Genomic DNA, 21,931 nt, shown 5'->3' with positions numbered 1-21,931 from the left:
GTTTCAATACATAAATGCTATGTGCTTGAAAAAAAGTTATATATAAGCATACCTATTTATGTATGTATATATTTATATGTTTATTTATATCTGTAGCTCTATACATGTCTATAATGCTTCTTAGATTAAAAAGTGATTTCACTTGTTACTTTTGGTATTAAAAACATAAGTAAAGGGAAAGCTAGCTAGGTGGCACAGTGGATAGAGCACCAGCCCTGAAATCAAGAGGACCTGAGTTCAAATCTGGTCTCAGACACTTAATACTTCCTAGCTGGGTGACCCCCTAGGCAAGTCACTTAATCCTAATAGCCTCAGGAAAAAAAAAAAAAAAAAAAAAAAGGTAAGAGTTGACAAACAAAAAAACAAAATCACAATGCTGATGAAGATTATTCTGATCTACCTTCTACAGCTGCTTCCTAAAGCAAAATATTGAAAAGTTCTCAGGGAGTTAAAAAACTGTAACTCGCATGGCATTTTAAAACAGGTCCTCTGTAGCTCTTTTCAACAATGAGGTGATTCAGGCCAATTCCAATAGACTGGTGATGGAGAAAGCCATGTGCATCCAAAGAGAGGACTATGGAGACTAAATGTGGATCACAACATAGTATTTTTACCTTTTTTGTTGTTGCTTGCTTTTTGTTTTCTTTCTCAATTCTTTTCCTTTTTGATCTGATTTTTCTTGTGCAGCATAATAATTGTGGAAATACAACTAAGAATTGCATATATTTAACATATACTAGATTACTCCCCTTCTAAGGGAAGGGGTGGGAGGAAGAAAGGGAGAAAAAAATTGGAACACAAGGTTTTGCAAGGGTGAATGTTTGAAAACTATCTTTGCATATATTTTGAAAACAAAAATTTATTTTTTAAAAATAAAATAAAATAAAATAAAATAAAACAGATCCTCTCCTATCTGTGCTGGTCTCTCCAATGGTTCTCAGCTGAGAACCCCACACAGTTGCACCCAAATTCAGTCTGCTTCACCAAAGACAGAGCAGCTACAGATTAGGAGGTTTCAAGGCCAGCTTCCTTAATATACTGCAGAGCTAAATTCTTTAAAGTCTTGTTGGAAGTTGAATCAATCATTTCAAAAGATAGGCTTTGTCCAGCTACTAAAAAACATAGTTGTTGCCATGGCATAAACTTGGTAAATCAGGTCTAGTGACAGGCCTAGGGCAATAGCAGAGGCATGAAATGGGTGGAATGGATGGGTGGGATCACCATTAGCCAAACTAAATATCTGAAAGTTACAAACATAGGATCAACAGAATGGTCATGATGAACAGTACATACAAAAATTGCCAAGATGTAGAGGAAAAACCAGTGAACCAAAAGTCAAAAAATCCTTAGAACAAATGTTCATTTTCTTACCTGTTCCCTATGTGACCTCAAAAAAATCATTTCACCATTATAGTTTTCAATTTCCTCAATCTCTAAAATGATAGAATTGTCTTAGATAATATCTTGAGGGTCCCTTGGAGTTCTAAATCTTGTAAGCTCATAAAATTTGTTGAGTCTATCTAAGAGGCACTCAAAACAAACTGAAGGATAATAGAAGTACAGATATCCTCATTTTAAAAATTAGAAAATCAATGCTCAGACTTAAACATAAGCATAATAAAGATGGGGAAGAGCCAATATCATTCCATGTTCTCAGTGGGTTATATACAGAAAATGGGGTTTGGGGGCTTATGTTTTTAGCTTTATGACTTATATGAAGGGCTAACAAGTAGAAACAGGATTAGACTTGTTCTATTTGGTCACAGAAGGTAGAACTAAAAACAACAGAAAGAAGTTTAAGAAAGGCACGTAGGATTCAATTTAAAAGAAAAAATCCTAACAGTTATAATTCTACAAAGGAACAGGCAGTCCTGGAAAACTCATCCTCCTTTGTGGTCTTCAAACTGATGTGGTAAAGAGAACTTCTGTGGAGGTCCAAAGCTGGACCACAGGCAAATGGGCCCTGAAACACCTCCCAGCCCTAAAGTTCTGTTATCTTCTAGGTTGGCCATAGTCACATGGCTAGCAAATGGGTATTAGGCCTAGAAACCAAAAGCTTAGACTCTAAAGCCAGGGCTTATTCCAGTGCACCATACATCTCCTCTCATCTCATCCCTTGGCTCATCAGTCATTTCTCCCCCATTACACAGCGGGTGATGTGAGAGAGAGGCCCCATGCTCAGACTGACCACTCTCTTGGCTGCTCTGCCTGACTCTCACAGTTCCACCTCCCCTACATGGCTTTCTGGATTCACAGAGAAAAGAATAGACACCTCCTATCAGTCATTCTTCAACACAACCTGAATCACCCTACTCATCCCTCCTGAAATATCTTCCAGCCTCCTCTGTTTCTGTAAAAATCCTACCTAGACTCTCCCCACTCGTCCATGAAGCCTTTCCTGAGGCCCTCGGCCTCTGGATTCTTACAGCACTTATAAACTGTATAAATTGTTTGGCATTTGATAACTCATGTATTTCAACATTTGCAATATGATAAATAATTAACAAGTGTTTAAACACAATATAAAGTGCTAGATCAACTTTTCATGTCTTATATCCCTTCTATACTGTAAGATCCTTGTGGGCTTAGTACATCTTTATATACACTTCCAGCTCTTGGAAGAGGATTCTCAACATATTAAAAACATTTCTTTTTTTTTTGGCTGAGGAAACTGGGGTTAAATGACTTGCCCAGGGTCAAACAGCTAGGAAGTGTTAAAGTGTCTGAAATCAGATTTGAACTCAGGTCCTCCTGACTTCAGGGCTGGTGCTCTATCCACTGCACCACCTAGCTGCCCCAATAATAAATATTTAATGATTGTTGCAAAAAACCTTCCACCTAGAAATTAATCACAATCAATTAACCAATGTCTAACTTTAAAAAAAAAAAAACAAAACCAAAGCAAAGGTTCTTATTACAGGGTGTCCCAAAAAGTTTTAGTTCAAATAATTTACCCTGAATACAGAAGTAGGGCTATTAATTTATATGGTCACAGGATGGAAAGCTAGAAAGACTCTTACAGATAATGTATTCCAAATCTTTTATTTTATAGTCAAAATAAAGGAGACCCAAGACTCAGTCACAAGACCACCAGTACAGCCAATATCCAAACATAAAACTCTGAACTAGTACTCCAGTGCACTTTCTGTGATGCATGAAGCACAGTATAGGAAGAAGAGCACTGACTAAGAGGTCAAAGAACTTGGATTTAAATCCTAACTCTGAAGTTAACTATCTATATACTATAAACAAGTCACTTAACCTCCTTAGATCTCAGCATCCTCATTTTAGAAAGCAAGTTAGAATTGTGGCCTAAGGACAATCAAATTGCATACCCTTTGACCCAGCAATATTATCCCAAAGAGATCATAAAAAAGGGAAAAGAGGCATGTGAAAAAAATGTCTATAGCAGTTCTTTTCATGATGGCAAGGAATTGTAAATTGAAGGAATGCCCATCCCAATTAGGGAATGGATGAACAAATTGTGGAAAACGAATATAATGGAATATCATTGTTCTATAAGAAATGATAAGCAGGTATTTTCAGAAAAACTTGGACTTACATAAACTGATGCTGAATGAAGTGAGCAAAACCAGAAGAACATTCTAAACAGGAACAGCAACATTGTGTAATAATCAAATTTGACAGACTTAGCTGTTTTCAGAAATACAATGATCTAAGACAATTCCAAAAGACTCATGATGGAAAAATGCTATCCCTATCCAGAAAAAGAACAATGGAGTCTGAATGCAGGTCAAAGGATACTATAATCACTTTTTTTGTTGTTTTTTCTTGTGGTTTTTCCCTTTTGTTCTGATTTTTATTTCATAACATGAGTAATGTAGAAATATGTTTAATATAATTGTACATTTATAACCTATCAGATTGCCTGCTATCTTGGGGAGGGGTGGAGGAAAGAGAAAAAAATTGGAATTCAAAAATCTTATAAAAATAAATATTGAAAACTACTTTTATATATAATCAGAAAAAGTAAAATACTATTAAGTGAGGGTAAAAGGAGGAAAAAAATGTACTATGAGATTCTTTCCAATTCTAGAACATTTGACTCTATAATAAGTTCATTTTAGAACAATGAAATGAATTGAACAACCAATCAATGTAACAAATTTTCCCATGGCACTGGAAGCTTTGGGAAGAGATTTTATGGTAGGACTAATGTGAATCCCCAGAGAAGAATAGAAGTGCCAAAGAAAAGGCATGAAATGCTTTCCCAGCATTCCAAAAATCACTCCTGAAAGAGAACTTTAAAAACAGGAGAAATCATCTAACATGCATTTCAACATTTAAAAAAAAGAGAGGAGAAATCAAAGGATCTCTCACCTTTGGTAGAAAATGCTTCGGCAATCATTCGCAACCTGTAAGGTGGAACTCCTGTCAGCGTCAAGTCATCGAGGCCCACCCTATCATAAATGTTGAGTGCTTCTTTGTAATCCCCTTCCACGTAGTTCAACTTGGCCATGATCAAATTGGATTCTTGTAAGAATTCTGACTAGAAGGAAAAGGAGAGAAAATCCATTTTCCTGCAAGATTATACATACAGCTTCCTTCTGGCCCAATCATCTGAGGCAGCAGCAGCAGCTGACAGTCATCAGAGTTCACCTGTGAGCACTAAACACAGTCTGAGTTGGAGGCAGAATGAATACTTCATTAACAAAAAGAATAGGGGGCACCCTTACATAGGAATATTAACTGATCCATTTCCTGATGATGCTCACTAAGAAGTGGCAGCTATCAATGAAAAAAGACTTGGAAGTGGAAGGGACTTAATTAAGGTCACTTCTCCCAAAAGTACCCTCCTCATTTTACCAATCAAGATGGTCACCAGGGAGGAAGAAGAGTCAAGATTCATATCTAAGTCTTCTGCCCCTAAAGGCAGCACTCAATCCACTCAAGGTCTTTGTAATCAGAGTGAAGAGATGAAATGAGAGCTGATGTTTACACTTAGTAGGTCATTTTCAGTAAACATTTTCAGTTCTTTCAGCCCAAATTCTCAACACTTAGATCCTGGGCTGAAGCAGGGCACAGCCATATTTTCTGCCTTCACATCACCTCAGGCCTCTTCCGTTTCTTCATCTATAAAGTAGGAGTAATAATACCTGCAAATAAAACTACTTGAAAGGATTGAGAATTAATTATGTATGTAGAGCATTTTACAAACCTTAAAATGCTTTAGGTGCCAGCTATTGTACTTAAGTACTGTCCTCTCCATACCAAGGCAATATATGCTTCCTCCCCTATCCACCCCCTGCCTTCTCGCTTCTCCCCACCCTCAAGAATCCTCATCCCAATCATCAGCTAAGAAGGAGGCAATCCACAGCCACTTCAGAACAGGAACAAATTCCACACCCATGTCTAGCTCTTCTTGGAACCAATGCTGTTTTTTTATTCATCTTACATAACTCCATACAGCCACAAACCCTGTAATATCAACAAAAGTGAGCAACAAGTTATTAACAGCTAAAGTCTGACAAACAGCCACTGATACTGAGATAAGACAGGGAAGTTGCTGCTGACCTTCAGTATTTTCTAAGGACAAATTACTTAAGACTTGTATGAAGTGATGCAGACCAGAGTGAACAAAAGCAGAACAATTTATACTATCATAACAATGTTGTAAAAAGGAACAAAAAAACTTAATAATTCTGATCAACACACTGATCAACCATGATTCCAGATGAGAGATGATGAAAAATGTTACCAACCTCCCGACAAGGAGAGGATAGAATAAATACACAGAATGAAACAACTATTTTTAAAGATGGCAATCTGAGAATTTGTCTGCTTTATTAGCACTTTTTTTTTCCAGTGGGGGTTGAGGATGTGAAAAAGGGGAAAATCCTGATTAATAGAAAAAAAAATAATTTTTTAAAAATGAGAATACTGAACTAGATGACCTCTAAAGTCTTTTCTAGATCTGAATATGATAATCCTTAGAAGCATTATGTAAGGGGAAAAGACAATAATAGTAAGAAATAGCACCTCAGACTAGGACAAGAAAGGATGCTTTCTATATAAGAAACTGAATTACATTTGAACATGACATGTAAATTTATAATTCTACTTATTGCCAAATACTATCATATCCATCATATTAACAAGAGCTCTATTACTAATCCTATAAGATAGTTAGTATAATTGCCATCTCATTTTACAGATAGAAGAACTGAATCTCAGAGCTTCACTTGCCCAGAGTCAGATAGCTAGTAAATAGTAGAACCAGAACTTAGAAACTTGAGGACAATCTCTTGTAAAAATCTTATTTTTCCTTCAGCACTTAGCACAATGCTCTGTATGCAATAGGCTTTTATTAAACATTTATCAAATTACTAAACTGAATTTCAGCAAACATTTATTAAGCATGCTGTGCCAAGTGTTAAAAGTACAAAGTCTAAAAAATGAGATGGTTTCTACTCACAAAAAACCTATACTCTACAGAAAGGACAACTTAGCCCCCTCCTATCTTTCCAACCTTCTATTTTACTTCCCATATGTATATATTCTTCAACTGACACAGGCCTCTTGTCTCCTCCACCAACAAAATCCTGTAGAATTTAGGCATTTTCCTTGGCTATCTCCCATGCCTGGAAAGCTCCCCTCCTTACCTCTACCTCCCGTCTTTCTGGCTTCCTTCAAGTCCCAATTAAAAGCCTATCATTTACAGGAAGCCTTTCCCAATCCCTCTTACTTCTAGTGCCTTCTCTCTGCTAATTATTTCCCACTTTTCCTGTCCACAGCTTGCTCTGTATTTGTTTGCACTAAATTATAAGTTCCTTGAGAGCAAGTTCTGTTCTTCTGGCCTTTTTCTATACCCAACATTTAGTACAATACCTGGCACATAGCAGGTGCTCAATAAATGTTGACTGATTGAAAGGATACTTTATATATAAATATAAGTAGATAAAATATCATTTGAGAAGGGAAAGGGTTTTTGTTTTTTTTTTTAACAAGGGGGAAAGCAGAGAAGGTTTTATAGAGGAGATGAGCATTTGAAAAAGTCTTGAAAGAAAACAAAAGATTCTGAGAAGCACAAATTTGTTCAGTTGTTTCAGTTATTGCCAACTCTTCATAACTCCATTTGGGGTTTTCTTGGTAGAAATACTGGAGTGATTTGCCATTTCTTTCTCCAGTTCATTTTACAGATGAAGAAACTAAGGCAAAAAGGGTTAAGTGATTTATCCAGGATCACACTGCTAGTATCTGAGGCTGGATCTGAACTCAGATCTTCCTAAGTTGGTATTCTATCCCTTGGGTCACCTAGATGCCCAAGAAGTATAGATAAATGTAACATTCAGAGAACAGCTTGTAATTCTGCTTATCAAGTGCTAAAACCACTGCGAGTCTTTTGGGTCTAAGAATAGTGCCTGCTCCAGTTAACCTATGATGTCTACCCAATTTCAGAGTCTAGCAGTCATGGAAATAAATAAGCTCTGATCCATGTACCCAGAACAGAAAACAGAGAAGACCTAATGGAAACCAAGTTGATAAAAATCACAGAGTGAAGAGTCAAAGAACATTAAATGTGATAAGCTCCTAGGGGATCTCCTAATTTTACAGATGAGACAAATGATCCCCAGAAAGGACTTCACCACTCCAGATCACTCTGCTTACTAATGACAAAGCCAAAAACACAGTAACCATGGCCTGGGACTTAGGGCACAGAAGATCAGTTTCAGAACAGCCCAGTGCTCCTAGGTGCTTATTGACTATACTTTTCATTGTACTAAGCTGCCAGTAGACTAAAAATCTAGGAAATTTATTGTGCCACTCCTTCCTAGCCCTTTTTCATTCATTTTTTCATATCTCAGTGTCTGAGAGGGAGAAGCATCAAGTCCTTCATCAAACAAGTACCTATCTATGGGACTCTGGGAAAGTTGTTTAATCTCTGAGGTCAGTAAAGGTTTGCTGATTAATTCAATGAGCATCAGTTTCCTCATCTACAAAGGACAAACTTGGACTAGATAACCTTTGAGGTCTCTTTAATCTCTAACTCTATAATTGTAACAGAACCTAACCCACTTTCAGGATGGTTTTTGCTAACTATATCTAACCTGTGGTTCTACTGCTAGCAAGGATAAATAGGCAATTATATCTAATTGTCCTTCCTTTACCATTTTGAGTATTCTTCAACACTTAAGAAAAGAAGGAAAAAAAAAAAAAAGAAAAGAAGAAAAAGGCATCTGTAAACTTTAAGCAAGATCTGAAAACTGAGCTCTCTGTGTGTAACCACCCAAGGCTTTTAGTCTTGGAACTATCACCTATATTCTTTATCAGACTACAAAATGAGTATCTGGGGGCCATGGAAAAAATTAAAAACAAGTTCTGGGTTTCAAAATATATCCTTCTGATTCCAAATCAAAAGTTTTCTCTAGTATATAATACTGCCTCTTATAGAGTCCAGAAAATAAAAAGCAACTATAAATTAAGTGGGAAACAACCATTACTATTGAAAGAAAAATATAAATCTCAGATATAGAGGTGAGAATGTGGCTGTAGGCGTATGAGAAAGCATAGCTAGATTCCATTATCTTTGTGTGCTCTGAATAAAGTTCAGAAACAGAACTAGTGGGGAAAAAAGATTTAAAAGGAGAAGCAATAAAGGCCAGAATTCAACATTTAAGTTAAATTGCAAAATTTTTTTCCAATTTCCTGAGAATTTCCATCAGTAAGGGAATGGCTGAATAAAATATAGAATATGAATGTAATGAAATATTATTGTACCATGAAAAATAAGGAGTATGAGGAATCCTGAGAAATATGCAAAGATTATGTGATGAAAACTGAAGAAAGAAGAACCAACAGAATAATATAAACAATGATTTTTTGTTGTCGTTTGGATCATGGATTAAGGGAGTTCCCAGTCTAGAAATTGCTTCCATGAATGCAGATGAGCAAATGGTTTATAACTTAAAGTCTTGGAAAGTTGACAATGACTATAATAATGTGAGCTAAACTAAGACTGAAGGCAATGATAGCTGGCTTAGAATAGTTGATAAAACATATCCCCACCTTGGTGGGAAAATAGGGTACAATGGATATCTAATGTTGACTATACTAATTACCCTCAAAAGTGGTACCTTTGCTTAACTGCTTTTCTTTGTGACATATTGTAGAGTACAGGAACGGAATTATTGGGAAATATCTATGATGGAAAAAATAACAGCCATCAATAAAAGTTAAGAAAAAAATTTATTGAGAACCTATCACAGACAAGGTACTATATTCAAATGAGGAGATATAAAGAAAAAAAAATTAACAATCTTTCCCTCAAGGAAATTATAATCTATTGGGGAAGTAGAAGAGGGAGGGAGGCTTCCACAAACCCTCTAGTAAACAAGATATAATGATTTCCTACAAGGTAATATGACTTGAGGTAAGCTTCCAAGATTTAGAATGTATTTATACTAGGCCATTCACTCTGCCTCAGTATATCTGTGACAATTACTCCATATTTTGAAGTTGGTAGTCAGGTACTTGATAAGTCTATCCCATGTAACAGACTAAAATGAAGGGAATACTATGGGATAGATTCCTCGTTATAATATGCTATAAACAAGAGAGTTTTCCAAGAATGAAAATAAAAGGAATTAGAAAATGATGAAGAGTAAAAGAACTTAGTGGAAAGATTTAGAGCCTCATACAATGTGAGAGTAAAAGTTATTTTGGAGATCATCTGGTTCAAACTATCCCTTTACAGATGAGAAATTAAGGGTAACAGAGGTAGGGTTATATATTCAACATCACAAAATTAAGTTAATAGCAGATATAAGCATGCTTCCAACACTGAAAAATAGAGAAAGAGAGAGTGGGGGCAGCTAGATGGCATAGTGGATGGAGCCCTGAAGTCAGGAGGGCTTGAGATCAAATCTGACCTAAGATACCTAACACTTACTAGCTGTGTGACCCTGAGTAAGTCACTTAACCCCAATTACCTGGAGGGGGGAAAGATGGAGAAAGGGAAAGAGAGGGAGAGAGATCATTAGGGTAAAAAGACACAATCTCAATCATTGGTTTTAATGAAAATTTATGTAAAAACCACCAAGACAAGATTAGGGGGAATGTGGGGAGGTCCCAGAATAAAGTCTACCACAGGAAGAAGAATAGTAGCACACATTTCTATAACCATTAAGATTCTGCAATGAATTTCATATATATTTTCTCATTTGAGGCTGGCTTTAGAAACAGTTTCTTCATTTTGAAGACAAGCAAACAGAAGCTACAAAAGGTTAAATGATCTACCTGGGTTCCACTGCTAGCAAGTATAAAGAGGCAAGCTTCAAACCCAGGCCTTTCTGATTCCATTCTGTCCACTTTGCTGTCAGTGGAGCAACAGATAAAATTTAACTTCAGAAGCAAAAGTGAAAAGAATACAGAGAGGGAAGAATTTATCATGTAAAAAGGAAAAAGAAAAGATGTAGGGTTCCACAAGGAATGGACACAGAGACCACAAAAGCAAGCATCTTTAAGAGGGAGGGAAGGAGAAATAAGAAGACAGGAGGAAAAAATGTCAACCCCAGAGGAGAGCCCATCCGGTCAACATTGACAAAAATAGAATTTCATTCTCTGCCTGTCCTCTATTTGGACTACCAGACACCATAATAGTGCAAATACTCCCATGCAGTTTGGATGTCACAGTCTCTAAGAAAATTGTTCTTTCAGAGCAACTTATGATCCACTTCCCTTTTTAACAAATAAGCAAAGTCTTAACTTGAACTCTGGGATATATTTTCAGTTTTATTTCAAGCAAGCAGAAAAAAATAGCATGGCTTTGCAAGATAATATGACTTCAAAGAATCTAATGTAAAGAGACTTGAAAAATAACTCTGCCCTGACACAATACTTCTACAGCCATGGCTGAATCATTTCAGCAATCTGAGCTTCAGCTTTCTCACCTGTAAAATGAAAGAAGTGGTCTAGGGGTCACTTATATTCTCGTACTGTTTGAATGAGCTAAGAATCAAGTTAAGCCACTCTGAGGGAGTCTGTTCAACACTGCTCACATAGTGAATGGTACGTTATGAGGCTAACACAATGGAATCTATGGCTCCTATAAATCAAGGAAACACAATTCTGTTTCTAGGGAGAAAATCATATTAAATAGCCATTTGACTATATGTAGGTAGGCTACATATTTTAAAAATTATTTTAAATGTTTCCCCTTCCTCCTCTCCTTTTCTTGAAGCACTGGAATTAGAACTCTTAGAAATCCCATACTCTGTAGAGCTCTTAGTCCCAGTGATCTGTCTCCTCCCATATTTTTCTATCTTCCTTCAGAGTTCCCAAAATACCTTGAGGTTCCCTCGGTCTAGTGCAGCAGTCAGGTGTTTCCGAACTTCTGTCAGCTTTGGCCTGGGACCTCGAGGACTGGCCCCCTGTTTAAACGGGTTTTCTTTCAGGAACTGTTCTAGTTTGGATTCCCCAAGGAGCAGCTCAGCCATATCATCTAAAAAAACAAAATGAAAGGTAATCGGGGTCAGAGAACTGTTTTCATGATGCACACTGGAAAACTGGAAGATTGTTAAAAGAGATGCCTAAGAGAAAAAAATGTCTCCACTCAGTACCACTTCGTGTTCCATGACTAATGGATGAAATCTCACAGGTGATATCTTATAATGAGGACTGCACCTCTAGTTATTTTTATTGTATTTAAATTTGAAAAAGACGCCATTGGATAAAAGTTTCTGTCCTTTAGTAAAGACTGTTGTATTAGTTACAATAATTGGTTATATTTATACTGTACAATATATTATACAGATATGTCAATGAGGAAAGAAGAGGTTAAAAAAAAAGGAAAGCATGACAGGCAAGATGGCACAGAGGATAGAGAGCTGGCCTTAGATTCACAAGTACTTACGTTGAAATGCTGCCTTTAACACATCCTCCCTCCTTCTCAGGACCCCCAGAAACTCTCTTAACATCATTTATAGACAAGGCATTAATGGTGAGAAGCATTGTGGTATAGTGGAGAGGAAACTGACCTTGGAGGCAAGAAAGATGTGGGCACAAGTTCTGACTCTGACACTGACATTGGTCTGTTCTATCATAAGCGACCCCCCAAGACTTTAAGTTGAAGTTCATTAGTGGAGGGAGCTTCCCACAGAAAGATCTACCCAAACTAAATGACAGCACAGGTCCCAAAATTCTCCTAGCCCTGGCCTGCCAAAAAAATAGCAGTGAACATTCATATAGAGTTTCTCAAATTTATATAGGGTTTCTCACAACAACCCTATGAGGAAGTCATATAAGTAATAACCATACCCGTTTTACAGATTAGGAAACTAACGTTGGGCTAATTAAGTGACTTGCTCATAGTCACAAAATTAGTAAGTAAAGAAAGTGGTTTTAACTCCAAATCTGTGAGACCAGTACTTTTGTGTTTTCATTTGTAAAATGGTTTTTAAAAAAACCAAAATAATATATCTCTATCTTAAAGTATTATTTAGAAAAAAGTACTTTGCAAACCTGCAAGATAAACTATGGCTTTTATCACTGTTACCTCAGAGATGATGGCTCTGAGTCCTCCAAAGCTTTGCTAATGGTCCTGCTAAGCAGGAAAGGATTCAAAAATTGGCCTAGTGATAGCAGGTTGTTTGTCACTAGTTTGAGAGCTAGTCTAAGAAATTTTCATTGCAAAAGAAATGACCACAATAGTGATCCAGGTGCAAAGATAATGTAACCACCCTTTTTGTAGTGGCAAGACACTGGAAACTGAGTGGATGCCAATCAGCTGGAGAATGGCTGAATAAATTTTGGTATATGAATATTATTGAATATTATTGTTCTGTAAGAAACGACCAGCAGGATTATTTCAGAGAGGTCTGAAGAGACTTACTGAATTGATATACTAAGTGAAATGAGCAGAAACAGAAGATCATTGTACATGGTAATAGCAAGATTATAGGATGATCAATTATGGCTCTCTTCAACCATGGCTCTTCAGGCCAGTTCTAATGGTCTTGTGATGAAGAGAGCCATCTGCATCCAGAGAGGGCAATGTGGGAACTGAGTGTGGATCACAACATAACATTCTCACTCTTTTTGTTGTTGTTTACTTGCATTTTGTTTTCTTTCTCATTTTTTCCCTTTTTGATGAGACTTTTCTTGTACAGCAAGATTATTGTAAAAATATGTATATGTATATGTATATGCATATATATACATATATATTTATATATATATATATATATTGGATTTAATATATTTTAACATGTTTAAAAATTTAAAAAAAAAGAAAACATTAAAAAAAATTTTTTAAAGATAATGCAACTGTTCCCATCCAAAGGGGGATAGCCATACTGATATTTATTGAGAGTTGTGTAGTAGGGGTGAATGAGTAAGGGAGGAGACCAAGAAGATTTGTGGTTGCAATAAATAGGATTAGGGATATAAGCATTAGGGCTCATGTTCGACCAAGAATCTCTCTCCTCTCCTCTTAACTTTTTTTTAACTCCTCTCTCTCTCCTCTTAACTGAGAAATAGAAGCTTATGTAAATGGAATGAAATCTATGCTATCAATTTGTCCTTCAGATTTTCTCAACAGTTTTTTGACAAAGTAAGGATGGGTTCGATAAGGTAGAAGGAGAAAATGTTGAAAAATTACTATGATATCAAAAACAAAAGGCCTTAAAAAAACATTTTAAAGCTTTCAGATAAGATGGAAACATTAAAGATAATAAGAAGTATAGCTCTTCTACAAAAAATCAAAAAGATGAAAAGTCCCAGAAAGACCAATGATAACTCAGAAAACACCAAAAAAAAAAAAAAAAAAGATAATTAATCCAATCCATAACTGAATTAAAAAAAAAAAAAAAAAAAAAAAAGATCCAACAAGGACAAAGGCTGATAGTAAGTGATTCAGGGAAACCAGTATCAGCTCAAATGAATTCAGAAACCTTGATAAAGGAGAAGATTCAGAGTGAATTCTCCTATATGGACCTGAAATCATCCAGCACTCTGAATAGGAGCTCCAGGTATATCAAGCCCAATGTAAGATCCAGAAATAAGTCCCTGCCTTGTCAAAAAAAGAAGCAGGGGAAGATCCAGTTTCCATGAGACACTGAAAAGGAAGACAAAAGTTCCTCAATTTTCTGCATTACTTAGAGTACTAGGTTTCAACAATCCAAACTCACTATCTGGATAGTACCAAAGGGTTATGCAGGAGGCTGAGACCAAAATCAACCCCAACATCCTTCTGAGGACGATCAGGGTTAGCACTAAAAAGGACAAAAGAAAATAGACTTCCTTTTAAATTATGGTAAATCAAGGAAAAGCACTCACCTATAATGGAGAACTATTAGTAACTACTCCAAAAAAGATCAAGGATTAAAAAAAAAATACTTACTATTAGCATCTATTATATGATCAAATTCTAGAAACACTAATTATTGCAATAATTTTAAATATTAAGGCAAGAACAAAGAAAAAACAAAATTATCATTCTTCAGATAATATAGGGGTCAACTTAGAGAATCTCAGAGATTCAATGAAAAATTAAAACAATTTCAGTAAAGTACTAAGACATAAAATAAACTTACAAAAAATTATCAGTAAAACCAAGCAAAAGGAGATTTAAAAAAAAGAAAGAAAAATTCCATGCAAAATGACTACAGAATGGACAAAATATTTGGAAGTCTACATAATAAAATACAAATAGGAATTATATAACAACACAACTACAAAATACCCTTTACAGAAATAGTCAAATAATTGAAAAAGAATAAATTGTTAATGGCAAGGCCATGATAATATAATAAAAAACAATACTATCTAAGTTAATTTATAACTTCAGCACTATACTAATCACACTACTAAAAAATTGTAACAAAATTCATTTGGAAAAATAAGCAGTCAAGAAAATCAAAAGAAAATGTGATAGGAAAAAAGTGGAAAGGCCTAGTAGTCCAGATATCAAACTATACTACAAAGCAGTAATCATCAAAAGACTTTGGTATGGGCTTAAAAAAAAAAAAAAAAATTTAGTTGATCAAATGGAATGGGTTAAATTAAAAAGATTGAGAAGCAAATAAACATAGAAGCACAGAGTTTAATCAGCCTAAGGATACTGAGTATTAAGTTAAGGATTTATTATCTGTCAAAGAAAAGTTGGAAAACAGTCCAAGAGAAATTAGACTGAGAACAATTTCTCAAACTATATACCATGATAAGCTCCAAATAGATTCATAACCCAGACACAAAAGTTCATAGTATAATTAAATTAGAGAAGAACAGGAGACACCTTCTAGACACAGATAGAGGAAATGTTCTTACCAAAAAAGGAGCAGAAATTAACAAAAGAAATTTTCCTCACCAAAAAAGGAGCAGAGATTAACAAAAGAAATAAAATGGAAAATTTTAAATGTCTAAATTCTAAAATTCTAAAGTTTTTTTCAAAAACAAAAGCACTATAGTTAAAATTAGAAGAGAAAAATAGTAACTGTGAGAAAATATTTGCAACAAATTTCTATGATATTTAAAATGTATAGAGAATTAAAAAACTATGTTTAAAAAGAGCCATTGTCAGTCTCACTGGGGTGAGACTCAACTCAGCTCAGACGGAGTCTGGGAAAGGCAGTGAGAGACTTTTAATAACAGTAGATCAGCCCCTAAAACCCTAGGCCCTGGCTCAGTAGCAGAGCTGACCAGGTAGCCTCCAGTCCCAGCTTAGAAGGCAAAGTCTGGGAAAAGTTGTTTCCTGGAAAGAGATATCCTCTGCTATGAGTAAAACATCAAACACATGGGGCCCTTGTACTCAAAGCTGAGGCTCAGAGCTGCACAGGAAACTTGTGACAGTGCCCCCATTTTCCCCAGGAGCAGAAGCTCAACCATAAAAGTGAAAACAAGAGAAAATACCAAAAGAAAAGAAAATAAGCAGGAAACAGAAAAGAACCTTGACCATAGATGTTGGAATCTTTACAAACTGTTAAGCCATTGGAGTTGATAGAGACAATAATTATCTAATTTGGCATGGTTCAATATGATTGATTTGATCTTAGAAGGAGATATTTTGGGCCAGAACTTGAAACAAGGTACTAAGTACAACTGATATAAACAATGCTTATGTTCACACCTTTAGAGAGCTCATAGAAGCAAGAAATATTTAAGTACTCATTGGAGTTCACATGTTTGGGAGATTTCAGGGTTTAGAAAGAGATATCTGAATTCACATCTCAATTAGGGCCAGAGAACATGCTGGGAGATATCCCATAATCCCATTCTCAAAGAAGTAGCATAAATATAGCTCCAGTGAGCCACTCGAGGGAGTTACTTGGGAAGATTCCCAGGGGTAGGAGATGAGCACTCTGGGAGGAAGCCCACAAGCCCTATCTTCGAGAAAAGAGAGATTCATTGCATCTTCTACCTTGGTGCTGGCTGGAGGCTGAAGAAAGCAGAGGCAGAAGCCAAGGACAAAGCTGCAAGAGTCTTGGAACCAAGCGGAGAGATAGGCCTCTGAGCTAACCGGGCTACATTGAAGGACACAAGAAAAGATCTGAACTTTTATCACCTGGTAGTGTTTTGGAAAAAGAACACCAATATTTTGGCGCCCAATGTGGGGCCCTGTTTGGTTAGCTCAGAGGCCTATCTCTCCGCTTGGTTCTAAGAGCTCCACCCGAAATGTCCCCAAATCCAAAGGTTTGTCCTTCCAACTCCAGCCAGCACCAAAGTAGAAGATACAATAAATCTCTCTTGCCTCGAAGATAGGGCTTGTGGGCTTCCTTGCAGAGTGCTCCTCTCTGACCCCTGGGAATGTTCCCAAATAACTCCCTCAAGTAGCTCACTAGAGCTGTATTTATGCTACTTCTCTGAGAGTGGGACTGTGGGATATCTCCCAGCATGCTCTCTAGCCCTAAGAATTTCAAGGGAGGTGTGAATTCGGAAATCTCATACTAATCCCTGAAATCTCCCAAACATGTGAACTCCATTGAGTACTTAGATACTTATGAGCTCTCTAAAGGTGTGAACATAAGCATCATTTCTTTTCTATCATTTGTACTTAGTACCTTGTTTCAAGTTCTGGCCCAAAATATCTCCTTCTAAGATCAAATCAATCATATTGAACCATGCTAAATTAGATAATTATTGTCTCTATCAACTCTAATGGCTTAACACTTTGTAAAGATTCCAACAATAGAAAACTACTATGGTAATAGGGAAGACTAAAACAAACTCGGAGGAGGACAGAATGTCCACAGAAGAAATTTCAAAGAGTTATATGAATTGGCCTCAAGCCCAACACTTCAAAAAGGTCAACAGGATAGGTAAGGAAAAAAAAATGAGAAATGAAATGAGAGGGATGCAAGAGGGAGTCAACAACCTGGAAAAGGAAGGTAATTCCTTAAAAAAAAATACAATAGGCCAAATGCAAAAAATATCCACCAAAGAAAATAACACCTTGAAAAGTAGAATTAATCAAATGGAAAAAGAGCTACAAAAGCTAACTTAAGTAAATCACATATTAAAAACTAGAATGGGGCAAATGGAAGCTAATGACTCTATGAGACCTCAAGAATGAGTCAAACAAACGAAAAAGAATGAAAAAAAAAAAAAAAAAGGAAGAAAATGTAAAATACCTCATTGGAAAAACAGCCAACCTGGAAAATAGATACAGAAGAGACAATTTAAAAATTATTGTTCTACCTGAAGACCATGACCCAAAAAAAAGAGCCTAGATAGCATTCTTTAAGAATCATCAAGGAAAACTGCCCTGATATTCTAGAAACAGAGGAGGAAATAATCATTGAAAGAAACCATCAATCACCATTGGAAAGAGATCCCACAAGGAAAACCCCAAGGAACATTGCTGCAAACCTCCAGAACTATAATCTCAAAGAAAAGCTGTTTTGATAAGATCATATCAGAGTCCATTCACAACTACACCCTCCATCCATGTGATGGCCATTATGCTTCAGCTGAAGCAAAAAAGTCAGGGGTAGCAATTCTGATCTCAGATAAAGAAAAAGAGCTATTACCTAATAAACAAATGGTCAAAGAATATGAATAGGCAGCTCTCAAGGGAAGAGAACCAAGTTATCAACAACCAATGAAAAAACACTCCAATTCAGTGATAGTAAGAGAAATGCAAATTAAAACAATACTGAAGTTCCACAAGACATCCTTCAGATAAAACTGACACAAGTGACCTAAAAAAGGGAAATGAATTTGGCAGAGAGACTGAGAGGAGTGGGGCACTAATGCAATGCTAAGAGAGCTGGGAATAATTCTGAAAAGCAATATAGACCATACCTTACATGTTTCTAAACTGCTTTTACTTTTTGACCACTACTAGCCATAGACCCCTAAGGGGATCAAAGTCAAAGAGAAAGGATCCATCCATCTGTGCAAAAATATTTTTAAGGTAAGAAAAAAATGGAAACAAAGAAAGAAGCATGAGGTAGAGCAGGGCTTCTCAAACTTCTTCCCCTTGTGACCCCTTTTGGACTGAGAAATTTTTATACAACTCCATCTTGAATCTGAACAAAGGTGTTTCTGACAAGAGTTATGCATGCATAATGCAAAGTATGCATGTTGTATGTTCAGAACCAAGGCTGCAAAGAAGTCACACAATGCAAGGGTGAGCTCTGCAGAAACATCTTAGAGTCATTACATTTGATTTTGAATAAGCAGCTTTTTACTGTTGCCAAATTTTTCATGACCCTTCACACACACATTCAGTTATGCAACCCCAAATCCACAGTTTCTTAAACTTAAGAAGCTTCTTAAGCTTCGAATTAGAGAGCAGCAAATTAAATAATGGTATTCAAATGTAATAATAGTATTATTATGCTCTAAGAAAAGACAAAAGGGACAAATTCAAAGAAACCTTAAACTGATATAGGGTAAAGTGAGTAGAAACAGAAGAACAATGTATGAGACCACACACTTTTTAAAAACTTAATAACTGATATAAGCAAAAACTGATCACAACTCCAGAAAACTAATGCCTCACACTTACTAATGAAAAGGTGATGGGCTATAGACAGAGAATAAGACATATGTTCCCAGACAGGAACCATACTAACAAACAAATATGTAGCACAACAAGTAGAGTTCAAATCCTGCCTCAGAAACTTAGTAGCTCTGTGAATTTGGGAAAATCACTGAACTGTTATCTGTTTCCTCATCTGTAAAATAGGGAAAATAACAGCACCTACCTAGCAGGATTGTTGTAAAGATCAAATAAAAAAATATGTATAAAGTGCTTTGCAAACTTTTGAACACTAAATAAATGCTAGTTATTATTTACCATCATCATCACCATTATTTTGCTTCACAACTTACATGAGGAAGAGTTTTTATGAAGGAGTGGATGTACTTATCCAGACTGAAGGTCCTCCAGACAGGCCTTTGTCCCAGCAGGATAGTCACCAGGAAGATGGTCAGGAAGAGTCTAAAGTCTTTATTGTCTCCTTCACATTCTGTCTCTTTCACAGTCTTTTCACTCTGACTGACTGTCCCTTTCTCTCAACCCTTAAAAACCCTATTACAATTACATCATTACAGCAAACTGAGTATGTGTGAACTAGAGAACTATTATATCACTATGCTAATTACTAAGCATATATGTGAACTAGACAACAATTATCTCATCAATTCCACTGAATTAACACCTTGTTGTAAGTATCCTTGTTTCAAATATACTTCTCCAAAGTTCAGGCCCTCTACAAGTGGTGACAATGATACCAAAAAAGAGGGGAAAAAAACATCAAATAACAGCTTTTAAAAAAATAGAAAAAAAAACATAAAGAAGTTTATAAAAAGATATAAGCAGGGCAACTTTGCTACTACCATGCTAAGCCAAATATATATATCAAATATAATGTACTTATATATTAAATATACATTATTTTACTTTATTTGAATATTTTTATGTATCAAAAAGCTATTCATATTTACATAATATTCATATATATTTGAAGCTATATATAGTAATAGCTTATATTTCATATGTAAATCTCTTTCTGGCATTCTTTGAATATGAAAATATTCATGTGTATTTGTTATTTTCTAGTTTATATTAAAAAAAACTTTAATTACTGATATTTATATGATATTTTAAAGTCAACTAAGCATTTTAAGTATCTTATCTCCTTTGAGCCTCACATTTACCCTTGAAAGAGAGTATAGAAATATAATCCCAGCCTTATATATCAAGAAACAAACTGAGGCTCAGAGAGGTGAAGGGATTAACCAGTAGTCACAATGTTTCAAAAATTCAGGTCTTCCTGACTCTTAAGACCAATTCTCTATCCATGCTGCAAGACTAAGAAGGACTATGATCCTTGCACATGGTAAGCAGATGGTTAATATATCCTTGCTGAATTGCAGTAGAAGTTTTACTAATGGGTAAAAGTTTGATGTAGACCAGTGCTCATCTATACAGAAAACTTAATATCTCAAGGGCCGAGGATGAGTAAACCATTAAGGGCTACTAAAAAAAAGTGGAAACATCAATCTTTTAGAACAGTCACATTAGGCGAATAAGGTCAAAGAACACAGTGTGAATACAGTGAAAAAAACCACTGCATTCGAAGGGACTGGGTCTGAATCTGGAGTCAGCAGACTTTTCAGTTTGATTTTAGACAAGTTATATCTCTGCTTCAGTTTTTTCAACTGTAAAATAAGAGTAATGGATTAATCAGCAGTTCTCAAGTAAAATCTGGCTGTTTTTTTACTGTCAGACATTCAAGAGATCTGCAAAAAATACGTAAAACAATGCCACTCTTCTCACAAATTGTTGTTGTTCAAGAAAATATAGTTACTTTTCATTGAAAAAAGTTATTTATGCTAGCATGTAATAGGATTGATTAGTATTTTTAACAGTTTTTAAATCTAATACAATGAATATTGATAGACATAATCCAAATAAGCAAAAGGTCTCTGAGATTATCACTAGTTTAAGAATATAAAGGGATCCTTGATAATTTTTTTAATCAACCAAAAGAGTACTAAGACCAAAAATCCAAGAAACATTATATACAAGAAAATCTCCAAAAATCCCTTTCAGCTATAAATCCTGGAGCCCTGGGACTGAGGAGCTACATTAGAAAGAGCAGAAAAGAAAACAAACTCAATTCTGCCCCCTATGGGTGGTCTCCAAAGAGAAGTCACCCCCCCACCCCAATCTGACTATCTGGAGCTAAGCAACATTCTAGGAAAAGGGAAATCCTGCCATGGAACGAGCAAAGCAAAGAAGGGATTTGGGAAACGGGTGGGGTCCTACTTTGACAGACATTTATAAGCAGTGAAAAGCAGGAAGGGATGGTCCACTGCATTCAATCTTTGTTCTAAAACCAACAGTTCAATCCCCAGCCTAGGTCCAAGCACTATGCTTGGTGCCTGTGAAGGGATACAGCAAAGACATCCTTCTTTTTCCTGGACTTTTTACATTCATAGAACTGCCACAGCTGGTGTTCTGATACGGCCTGAGATTCCGGTGGCACTGTTACACCAAGATATTTGAAGCAGCAAAAACTTTTTTTTAATTCAAAAAATAATAGGAGTTAAGCATTAGAAAAGATTCTATATATCACCTGATGCAAAACTCTCATTTACATCACCAAAGAAGTGATATGATTTGTCTATAGTCATAGAGGAAATAAAAGGCAGAGCTGGAAGTTGAGTCCAGGTTCCCTTACTTCCAACTGAGTAAGTACTCTTTCCACTAACTTAGGAAATTGAAGTACAACAACAAAGATCTTGGTTCATGGAGCTATATGGGCCTGAGGCAGCAGTAATGTCCCAAGAGGAGACCAAGTGAAAACAAAGAACACTATCAAGTCCAGAGCAAAGCAAAATTCAAGGCTGGTTTGCTAATGGGTCAACAACAGGACACTGAGTTAGACGCTGAGAATTTTAATTTACCCCCACTAGCTAGACAACGGAAACCCAAGAGTTTTTGAAGCCCCTGGTATGCAGG

The 21,931-nt window shown here is 36.0% G+C and overlaps 1 protein-coding gene across 7 annotated transcripts in view; it reads right to left on the bottom strand.

Moving 5' to 3' along the window:
* TTC7B (tetratricopeptide repeat domain 7B) overlaps positions 1-21,931 on the bottom strand; it is a 310,918-nt gene that overhangs the window by 268,167 nt on the left and 20,820 nt on the right. For all 7 annotated transcript variants that reach the window (XM_031952351.1, XM_031952352.1, XM_031952354.1 and 4 more), the window contains exons 2-3: positions 11,307-11,461; positions 4,342-4,510 (exon numbers count right to left, since the gene is read on the bottom strand). In XM_031952351.1, the coding sequence (XP_031808211.1) occupies positions 4,342-4,510; positions 11,307-11,461 (324 nt within the window). The remainder of the gene's footprint in view (positions 1-4,341; positions 4,511-11,306; positions 11,462-21,931) is intronic.

The sequence above is a fragment of the Sarcophilus harrisii genome, chromosome 2 (genome assembly GCF_902635505.1).
Source record: "Sarcophilus harrisii chromosome 2, mSarHar1.11, whole genome shotgun sequence".
Lineage (NCBI taxonomy): Eukaryota > Metazoa > Chordata > Mammalia > Dasyuromorphia > Dasyuridae > Sarcophilus > Sarcophilus harrisii.
The sequence above is the reverse complement of the archived record's forward strand: the minus strand, read 5'-3'. Positions and strand labels throughout refer to the sequence as shown.